This window comes from Telopea speciosissima, chromosome 8, assembly GCF_018873765.1.
Source record: "Telopea speciosissima isolate NSW1024214 ecotype Mountain lineage chromosome 8, Tspe_v1, whole genome shotgun sequence".
NCBI classification, from domain to species: domain Eukaryota; kingdom Viridiplantae; phylum Streptophyta; class Magnoliopsida; order Proteales; family Proteaceae; genus Telopea; species Telopea speciosissima.
In genome coordinates, this window is record NC_057923.1 from 14,025,721 (window position 1) to 14,036,751 (window position 11,031).

Genomic DNA, 11,031 nt, shown 5'->3' on the forward strand with positions numbered 1-11,031 from the left:
AACCACCACTCGTTTCTGATGTTGGATAGAATCAAATACAATGGTAAACAACTCAAAAGGAAAAAATCAACCAAAACCTCCATGGCTAACCTGCCTTATTATATCACACAAGAACAAATAATAATAATTGCCTATACACCACCAAGATGGAAACCCCAAATGCAGTCAAATTGCATAAAAACAACCTTCTGTACATTGTACATTCTACCCATTTATGGGCCAAGTTGATCTATGGATATACAAGTCAACCAACCAGAGTATGAAAAGGAAACCAATTTCTTTCTAGTCTGGACAAACTTAGGATCATGTGTTGGATCGGATCAGCTCTATCCGATCTTTAAACCATTGACACTTTTACGATGTCTGTAGGCTACATCAGACAGAATCCGCCTTCTAAGGCATCATAGAATTTGTGTGAATAACATGCAGTCATGGAGTTGCTCCTGTCATGCTCAAGTTCATCTGAATTTGTTAACCAATACTCAGAGCATGAGATCACCTGAACTATGAGGAGGAAGCATCACTCAAAATGACAGCAATACCCGTATCAAAAGATCTAGAATTTCCCTCCAACATATTGGACCTATCTCTAGAAACCTTTTCACCAGCATGATCTTTTCATAGAGAATCCTGCCTCTTGACTCTTCCAACAATGTGAACATTGTTTGAGCTTTCTGGCATACCCGTAATCTCGCCCTGCTCAATACAATTGTTGGAGATGGTTGCATTTAGAAAATTGTCCACCTCATGAGACTCACTGTGTGCCCTGAAATTAGAAACTTTCGAATGATAAATAGATGACACTTTGTTACGAGTTTCTGGAGGCAATTTCTTTACAAGATTTGATATTGCTAAATCATGCTTTCTCTTTAATTCATATAACTCCTTTTGCTGCATAACCAATAGGTGCTCCAGTTTCTCCACAACGACTCTGACATCTTCTGACTCCACTTCCATCAACACTTCACAATTCGCCACTGGTAGATGCACACTAGTGCTTCCCCCATTTTGATTATCAGGCAACCGTGAATTAACATGAGCAGCATCAACTTCCCTATTTTCTTGCGTATTCTCATCAAATGAAGATTCATTATGTGGTTCAGTTTTCAAGTTGTATTCAGTTCCAGGAATCAGAAGTGATGTTTCTTCTTGCTGTTTGGGTGAAGCAATGCCATTTGGATAATCTCCTTCACTTTTGTCTTCGCATAATGAATCCTCAATATCTTCACCCAACTCATCACTGGTCTTCAAATTTATCTGAGAAGACAAGTTAGAAAATGAAGGCCGAGCTTGAGGGCTTCCGCTAAGTCCCTTGGGGGTATCTGACCAGTATTTGCGTCCTGAAGGAAGTCGATCCAGAACTAAACGACCTGAAGAGAGGCTGGACTCACTCGTCAATGGGGATACCTCATCTTTACTTTCTGACTCGCAATTATCACAAATTGCGACCTCCCCATGCATATTATCTCCAGAAATTTCTCTAGGTGTCCACTCAGGGATATGGGCGCGGATTTCGGCATCAATCATCTCAGCAATGGTTGTAACATCTTGGTCTGTCAAGTCCAACTCCTGAACCATTTCACTAGCAACACTAAATGCAGTATCCACCTCAATATCAAATGGAAAGTGAATATTTCGAACGTGACCTGTGCGTCCCCAAAAAAAAAAAAGAATAAACATAGTGCCGATTAGGATGCCAATAGAGACAGCATTACCTTGGGGACAAAATTGAACTGGAAATAAACAAGTGCATACCTGTAGAATCAGCAATGCCTAGTTTTAGGAATATTGTGTTGACATCTTTTCTTTGACTTTTCACCATAAAGTCTCGGCTTTCTTCAGGTGCTTCATCTTTCACAACTAAGGAAATGTTTTGGGGGAGCGGGGTGGAAAACAATTTGAGTTCTCTTGGCAGAATAAATAAATTAAAGGCTAAGATCCTCTGCATAATGGTACTCTTTGAATTTCTACCTGACTGAGAGGGAGTTGATGGTAAAGATTGAACAACAATTTCATTCTCCTCATCTGATAGTAGAAAAGGATCCATCAAAAGCTCTCTCGCAGACAACCTCTCAGAAACATCTGCAATACATTTTTCTATGAATTGTTTTACTTCAGGGTTCTTTACCTTCACCAATGATGCGGGCCTGATTCCCTAAACAGAAAAAATTAAATAAGTTTGCTTCAGAAAAGCTCACCAATGGGACATTTACACCATTGCATAAATTAAAATCTGCAAGATTCTATATACACAAGTTATTGGCCCATAACTCAGAGTTTTATTAGTAGAAGCAATCAGAATTTGTAAGGATCCAAGTGGAAGAGATTTTGAATGCTTGCTAAAAATAGAGATAGTTTTAGAGCTGAGATAGTGTGATCAATAAACAAGGTGACGGGACAGGGGAAAAAACTAGAAAACTAAAAGTGGTTGTGATTGGTGATTGATGATTGATGTTCCTGAACCATACCTGCACAAAACATCAAGAGGACAAAGGGGATGGAAAGAAAAAAGCTTGTTAAACTCTGATAAACCAATATGTCCAGCAAGCTTTCTCCACAAGATAAATAAAACTTCCCAGCAATACATTCATGCATGCGTGTGTAAAATTTAGAAGTTTTAAAGACTTCATTACTGCTGTCACTAATTGGATTATTTTGTCATAACTAACTTCCAATTCATCATCAGATTTGTAAGATCTGAGTGTTTTAGTCTTGCTGGGTAGGTAGGTAACCAACTTCTTAAGTGAGCTAAAAATTTAAAGGGGGAAAGAGGAAGTCATGGCAATTTGGTTCCTTCACAGCTATGGGATAAAGAGCAGATGTTGAAATAGGACTTCCATATCACCTGCTAAATAGGACATTTTTTTGGAGAGAGACGTTAATTAGAAATAGGACTTAGACACTTAGCATCCAGATAGACACTCCAAAATAAGATTTTCTTGAATGCAAAAAACACTAATTCAGCATACTAAATGATTACGAAATCATTAAGACACCAAATATTTTATTTTAGAATTAGAATCCAAATCAAATTCTTTATAGTGGGGAACCACCAAGGGAAACCAGCTCATTAAGTTTATCAAAAAAAAAATGATGGTCTGAATCCTGTTACAGGAGGCCAGATGGGAAATTTGGGATTTGGTCAATTAAAGATTTACTATAAGAGAATGCTGACAATAGAATCTAGAAAGGCATGTCATGGGAAGATCTCAATCACAATTCAACATGAACGAGTCCTCGAATAACTCTAACAATATAATTAAAAGAGTTTAAAATCCAACAAGACCAAACATCCAAACACCAACTGTTAGAATAAACACCAAACAAAACACGAACAAAAATGAAAACAGAGAAAGATGACATAGAGATTTAATGTGGTTCACACACCAATATGGTGTGCTACGTCCATGGGGAAGGCGAAGATGTTTCACTATGTAAATCGGAGAAAGTTACAATGGAGACCTCTTAAGAACACCCAAAAGCGGCACTGTTGCTCTCTCCCAGAAACCCTAAATCGAAAACCCCAAATCTCACTGTCTTTACAACAAAGCGTGGTAAAGAATATAAATACTTCTCCATCGGATTGGGTTGGCCCAAGCCCTCCGCTACCATCACAGATCTCAGAAAGAGTTCCATCCGGGTTGCCACCAAAAATGTTGGAGCAGGTCATTCTTCGAAACGGGTACTAGAATTCGAGACATACATAACACTAACTAAGCACACCAAACCATCATCCTCAAAAACAGGAAATGAAGTCTGACATGAGACAATGGGCTGGACCACGTGGACCCCAAAAAGCAACCAAACCTAGCTGGATGTCGGACATCACTTTCCTAAATGAAAATACTAATGACCACATATCTTGCCACCAAGAAAGAGCCATGAGCCCTCAGAACTGGATCTTAAAGGCCCGATAGGCAGCAAAAGGACGGACCAAACAAAGTCCAATACCCTAGCTCATGAATAGGCACAAATGGACAAAGCCAACAAGGCCTAATGGCCTACTCATCATTTCTGGAAGTGAACTTGCAAGACTAAGGCCTGATTTGGTATGATTTCTATTTCAATTTTGGATTGATTTCTTGAAACAGTCAATAAATAGATTTTTTGTCAAAAAATTGAAATTGTTTTGGTTGTATCAATCTGAAATATTTCAAGAATAAAAAAAATCCAATTGATAGTTCAAATTTTGAGAATAGATTCTCTATAATTCATTGGGAAGGATGGTGGTGGTGATGGTGGTGGTGGCGGTGGGGGCAATGGCAATGGTGGTGGCAGTGGAGGTGGTGGTGGTGGTCTGGTGGAGGTAGTGGTGGCAGCGGCAATGGTGGCGGTGGTGATGGCAGGGTAGTGGTGGTGGTGGTGGTAGCGGGGTGGTAGTGGTGGTGGCAATGGGGTAGTAGTGATGGTGGTGGTGAGACCATTAGGAGAAGAAGGGTGGCGTTTTATTTTTAACATGAAATTAACCATGTGTTCATTCATGAGCAAGAGTGCTAAATCAAATTAAATAGAAATTCTGAAACAGCTCCTCAGCTATTTCAGAATTTCTATTTCACTCAAATAAGATGCAAAAATCAAACCAAACAATTTCAGAAATAAAAACGACCCTCTGAAATTGAAATAGAAATCATACCAAATCAGGCCTAAAAAGAATTTCTTTTTGTCAGATTATAAATACGGAAACGGTTTGCAATTTATCTATTTACAGCCTTCTTAGGAAACTAAAAGAATAAAAAACTGTCTGCAAATCCAATCGTGGGTCAAAGATTTAGGCTGTCTTACCGATGTCACTTTCTTGTATATCTGAGCTGCATTGGTGCATTCAACATAAGGATATTCAAAGGTCACCAACTCCAACAAACACATTCCAAAGGAATAGATATCCACAAGCTCATTATATTCCTCCTCATAAAGTTCTGGTGCCATGAACTCCGGAGTCCCTACAAATCATAGTTAAAACAATTCTAGTTTCCAAGAACAAGGTTTCCCATAATAGTTAAATCCCAGAAAATAACCAATTCCTCACCAATGACACTGTGAGCTGAGCAAGCCTGGCGAAGAATGGCAGCCAATCCAAGGTCACCAATTTTCACTTCACCTTGGTTTCCATTAACAAAAATATTATCGCACTTCAAGTCCCGGTGAATAACTGGCGGGTCGTGACTGTGGAGATAGAGAAGGCCCTCCAATATCTGCCTTGACCAATTTTTCAATGCTCTCAAATCAACATGCTTGTGTTTCTTACGGTACCTACCGGAATAAGGAACTCCAAGTTATCATGTAGATAGGAAATGGAATCAGAATAAAAGGAAATGACATGAAATAGAAAGTTGAAAACCCACTGGCGTAATGTTCCTGAAGTGAAAATCTCAGTGATGAAGTTGATATTCTTGTGTTTGGTGTCAACCCATGAGTTGTAAAACTTTATTATACTCTTGTGCTTCAGAGTCTTGAGCAAATGGACTTCGGAATAGAGACGTTCCAAGTCCTCCGAATTCTTCAAGAGGTCAGCCACCCGAACTTGATTCCAAGCTACTTCAATCCCTTCCAATTCATCAAAAGCTCTATAGCTGGAAAAAAAAAATCACTTATTAAGGATACACAGCATAGTAGTAACAGCAGTGTTAATGGAGTAATATACTGTCAAGTGTCAAGTAACATTGGATGAAATAAGGACCAAAATTGTAAAAAGAGAGAATAGAAGGATACACTGTTTTGAATGCCCCCTTTCCTAACATCTCATCATACTGCAAAACCATCAGAAAAGGCCACAAAACCAAATAAGAACCATATTAACAGCATTGATGAGGCAAATTAAAGCTAATTAGGAAATTTCAAGAGAGACCCCAAAATCAAAATGTAAAATTGTTGAGCTGTATTCCAAGCATTAGAGATCTATGGATTCAAATTGCAAACATGGGAATAACACAGAAGTGATCCAAACATAAATTACAAAAGAATAAACTAGGGGAAAAAAGAAACAATAATATTAGATAGTAAATAGAGTTGGGAGAGATGATGAACAGATGAAAGAAGAAATTACTAAATACTAACCCGACCATATCTTCCAGTTGGGTCGATCTCGATGAAAGCTGAATCATCTTCAGTTTCATGTTCGGTTGAGGAATCTCCCGGCATTCTCGTCTTTAAAAATTAAAAATTTCTCAACTCAAAGATTTCCCAAATACAATTACCCTAATTTCACATCAGGCGCACCCAATCACATCAAATTATGAAATGAACGAACCAAAGAGAATAGAGAATGGAGTGTGCGAAGAAAACCAATTAAGGAACCGAAGGAGATAGATAGTTGGGAGGTGGAGATTTGGATCAAAAGCTCAAGAGTTTCAAACTAGGAACAGGGTTGTTTGAAAATTTTGAAATTCTAAATAGAGAAGATAGATAGAGACAGAGAATTGCTGATGCTTATGCAGGGAGGGAAGCGTTAGAACTCACAAGTCACATGAAGCGTGTGAGAAAAGGAAAGAAAGCGAAAGTGTGAAGTGCCGCTGCCGCAACTGACCGGAATACTTTACTCTCTTTTCCTGAGTCCTGACTGATCCAGAAAAGAAGATTTACTTTACCATTTAGGTTTCTGGTTGGCTGAGAACACACAAAAGAAGAAAGAAAGCTCAGATCTATACTTGTTCATCGTTTTTGACTCATTGACTGTTGGTTAACGCTATTGTGATCCAACGTGCTTGCGAGTGTTAGATTCAATTTTTAAAATCTAATATTGTTGATTGATGGAGAGCTTAAAACAGATATATATGAACACACTCAAAGTCACAACTGATATTTAATCATACAAAACTCCCCTTACAATGACACGACACCCACGAGAAATGGAATGATTCTTCCGATATCATATTAGATTCTTCAAGTCAAACGTTTAGATTTGCAGGTCAATAAAATAGATTACGCACGGTTTTAGTTATCGCTATCCAATCCAACCAAATATTAGATCGATACGATACTACTATGAACCCTGGATTTTAGATAAAAAGGTGAAATTTTAAGGAATGTGAACTCTAGATATATTTTTTTAAGTTAACTTTTTGATCCTATTTTGGAATTTGGACCATATCAACATTAGTTATAGAAAATTTGTAGCGGATAAGGTTTGCACCTTTAAGAACATGGGAAAATTTATTTTGAACCGTCGGGTCGGGTTAGGGTATGGTAGGGAAAAAAATCACCTCTTATAAAAGTGCAATGCAGTGTAGGCTGAGAGATCAACACGTGGAAGATGTTAAATTCAATGGTGCTGAGCTTGAGATGTAAGAAAAACAAAACTAGGTCAATCGAGATATGATTTTATGATTGGACTTTACATCGTGAATCCCATCATTAAACTCTCACTCTTTAGGTGGTCAATATTACATTTTATCAATCCAATCCAGAGGTCATATGTGGTGCTCTAAGAAATTCCCTCTTCACCGTGGGTGGAGGAAACTCTATCCAAATAGTGATGTTATACCTTACAAATGGATCATGAATTTTGTAAAGCACAAACCAATAAAATATAGTGAGTATGAGATCATCATCATTATATTATATAGGAAAAATATTGTCACGCCATCGGTGTACAATTTCTCTCTCACATTATTTTTTTTTTGACAAAGTTTTCCTCCATCTACAGTCTCATTCACCAAGGGACGGGAGAGGGCAAGAATGAGTATCAGGAGGGTATTTTGGAACATACTAAACCCTAGGATGGTGGGTGAATTGTAGGAAAATTTTGTTCCTTTTTTTTTTTTCATGATCCCTGAAAATGTGAACCCCTTATAGATGAGATTTGTTTCAAGACATCCATTGATGTGACATGTATAAATTCCTTCCCACACTAGCAACATGGAGAACCCTCTCCCATAGAGATAATCTCAAATGCCTAATCCTTGTTTTATTAGTGTCAATGTTGACAAGGTGTTTAGGGTACTCAATCAGCTACACTAATGAGAAGTCAACACAAATGTCAATTTATGTTATCCACAAACTAAACGTATCATTCATGAATTCCATCGTTGAACATAATTTTACTATCCCAAATCAATTTGTTTTTTAACTGAAAAGTACATTTATCAACAAATGAAACATCAATTTCATATTGAAGTCTGGCAATCTCCAATTCTAAACCAAAATTTTGTACAAGGGTTCAAAATATGGCCACACTTTGACCATCTTTGTTCTCAAGGAACTATGGTCTTATGCTTAATATCTATTAAAGTTTTGATCTTGGTGCACCCAATGGTAGATGAGATCTTATATTGTCCAGTTATTTGTGAGATTCTAAGTTTTAGTTTGTTTCTAGAGAGCTCAACAAAATTATAGATTCTTTAGCTAGGAAAGCCTTGTTGGAATCATATACAACAATTTAACCTAATACCACTTGGTGGTGACGAAATCATGTATCCTAGTAGCTACAAGATCATCACATTTGAATGAATACGTTTCTTTCTTCCCCCTCCCCCTAAAAGAAAAAAAAAATCGTGTTGTATACTCTCTCTTCTCTTTTATTCTCATTTAATGATGTGAATCAGTGAATCAGTGAATCTTGATATACAAATCAACATCCACCGAAACCCCTCTCATCGTCAAGGCATGTATGATACCAATATAAGGGACTCTCCTTTTTCTTTCAAGTGATAAACCTCATAACCATGGTTTCTAGAATCGAGACTTGGATTGGTGAATTTGTTGACACCGATCCTAATCGTTGATGCTTGAGCAGATCCGATTCCTAACCATTTTCTTTGTATTCTTAGTTTGATTCCTGAACCGATTCCCAATTCCAAGGCCGATTCCATTTTTCACCTCGGTATTGCTTAGAATTGGTTCGATCGAAATCAGTACAGACCGATTTGATTCCTAATTTAGGTTTGTAAAACACTGCTAATACTTTACCAATCACTATATAGAAACAATTTCATCAATAAGGCAATATGGTCAAGGAGAGAGGAGAGACAGACTGTCGGTATAAATTTCAACAACACATCTAGGACGTGAGAGGGCATGCAAAAGGCTCACCACGTTGTCGACATGGGAATTCTTTTTCCGCAAACGTGTTTAGTTTAATTGATTTGCTACTTGCACCAAAAATATTGAATCATTAATGATAGTTGTTGGCTAAAAGAAGGCTGTTAGGCTGAATGACACCTACGCCCTAAATACAAACAAGAAGGGTGAAATGATCATCTCACTCCCGGGAAAGAAAAATCCCACCCCTATTGGATAACCCAATGTGTACTCTCATTGGCTCTGTGCTGGTGAATGGACCACACAGCCTTGCAGTGATCCCCCTCCCAATTTTTTTTAGATCCAAATATAGGCATCTTGCTTTTGGTGTAGGAGATTTGGCCTGGGTTGGGTAATTGATTAATTTTGAATCAAACAGTCTGGGTCAGCCCAAAACAACGAATTTTGGTTCAAATATGAGCTTGAATTCGGCCAGAGTTGCACCCTAATCCAACCAGTGATTAGGCGAATTCTATGACTTTCTTATGAGTGCCCCACGGAATTAAGTGCAATTTCCAATCGGTTTGTGGTCTATTACTCTAACCAAGATTAGCCATGTCCATGCCCTGACTTTCAGTGGGTCTCAAATGAAAGGCTAAATTTTATGAGGCCCATATTTAGGATGGTTCATATCTAGCCTAGCCCAGCCTAATGGGCACAAGAGCCACATGACTGGGCATTGTTCTCTTGCATTGTTCTCTTTCCCTTAATTTTATTGGTTTTAAGGTTCGACATATTTCATTGGTTCGATGAATTGTATTGGTCCAATCGGATCAGATCGAACCAAAACTGATATTAAAAGATTTTTATACTATCAAAATTGAACCAATAAGAAATAGTCAATCCAGTTAAGATATTTATTTCCCGGTTTGATTAGTCAGTTTTCTCAGTTCGGCACCAGCATCCAAATTGACACCCTCTTTAATGTGGACATTCCTGTTTTCCCATTTCCTTATCATGCGGCACCTAGCAAGCTTTACCTCGTTTTTTGGGGTAAGGACCTTGTGAGCTTTACCGAGAGAACCATTCTGGTGACGCGTTTGAGTCGACATGAAGATTACAGATCATCTAAACCCTAATCATACGTTTTTTAATTCATATTTGAAAAAAAAAAAGATTCCATGTTGACAGTGTGTGATGTTTCTTCTCGCTCTATTACAGTTTGATGATGTGAATGGTTTTTTATTTTTATTTTTTGATAGAAAGAAGGTTATTCATTCTTGCACGCCTATTCATCAAACAAAGAAAAATAAAATATATAAAACAGATAGAGAACATGATAAACGCAAGTTATAGATATATGCTATCCAAAACAAATGAGTGTCTTGACTCTTGACTTATGCTTATATTCTCTCTCCTCCTTGATCATGTAAGCCCTTTTGTTAACAAAATCGTTCCTCATATAATGACAGTATGGTATGAGAGTGTTTCACACTGTTCGCCTAGAAACGTCTCCTTGGTTTTTTCCTGGTTGAATGGGAACAGGTTAAGTGTGTTAAATGGTACAACTTCAATTTAAACGCTTGGATTTGGTTTATTAAGCACAATTAGAAAACTAGGTTTTTTTATTTGACTTGTTTTTCACAAAATCCTGGTCACTTGATCTTGTCAAACTTGATAAGGCTAATCATTTAATGCAATAAATATGTATAAATTAATAAAAAAAATCAGAAAATTATAGAAAGAAAAAAAAAAAAAAATCACATATCAATGCATTTTGAGTTTATACTATTGAACAAGAGAAAGGAGTCGAGGAGTTGAGGGATTCTTACTATTTTAGAATATAGTTTTCTTGTTTTACTCAACTTAGTTTCTAAGTGAACTAATTTTATAGTTTTTTAAAAAACGACAAAACTTGTAGAGTTTGTCTATGAATTATTACTTAATCTCGTCATTTTTTACCATGCCTTAGTCTACACATCTTTTAACCAGGTTTTTCGAGATTTTATCAAAATCGAACCAAATCGAATCATTTTCCAACTATGTCATTGCAATTTAAAATTGTCGGTCTAATGG

At 37.3% G+C, this 11,031-nt stretch overlaps 1 protein-coding gene across 1 annotated transcript; it reads right to left on the bottom strand.

Moving 5' to 3' along the window:
• Positions 1-143: 143 nt before the first annotated feature.
• On the bottom strand, positions 144-6,175 carry LOC122670880 (probable serine/threonine-protein kinase WNK3). Its single transcript, XM_043867900.1, has 8 exons — positions 6,055-6,175; positions 5,710-5,747; positions 5,343-5,570; positions 5,027-5,250; positions 4,783-4,940; positions 1,972-2,155; positions 1,756-1,860; positions 144-1,646 (listed from the first exon to the last, which is right to left on the bottom strand). Exons 1-8 carry the CDS (start codon positions 6,136-6,138, stop codon positions 619-621), a joined length of 2,049 nt encoding a protein of 682 aa, XP_043723835.1. The 5' UTR covers positions 6,139-6,175; the 3' UTR covers positions 144-618.
• Positions 6,176-11,031: the final 4,856 nt, after the last annotated feature.

Excerpts from the sequence above, each read along its gene's own strand:
- LOC122670880 (XM_043867900.1), bottom strand. The coding sequence starts at position 6,138 with ATGCCGGGAGATTCCTCAACCGAACATGAAACTGAAGATGATTCAGCT. Across the intron at positions 5,748-6,054 it reads CAACTGGAAGATATGGTCGG|TATGATGAGATGTTAGGAAA; the intron begins GTTAGTATTTAG and ends ATGGTTTTGCAG. Across the intron at positions 1,861-1,971 it reads ATCAACTCCCTCTCAGTCAG|TTGTGAAAGATGAAGCACCT; the intron begins GTAGAAATTCAA and ends ACATTTCCTTAG.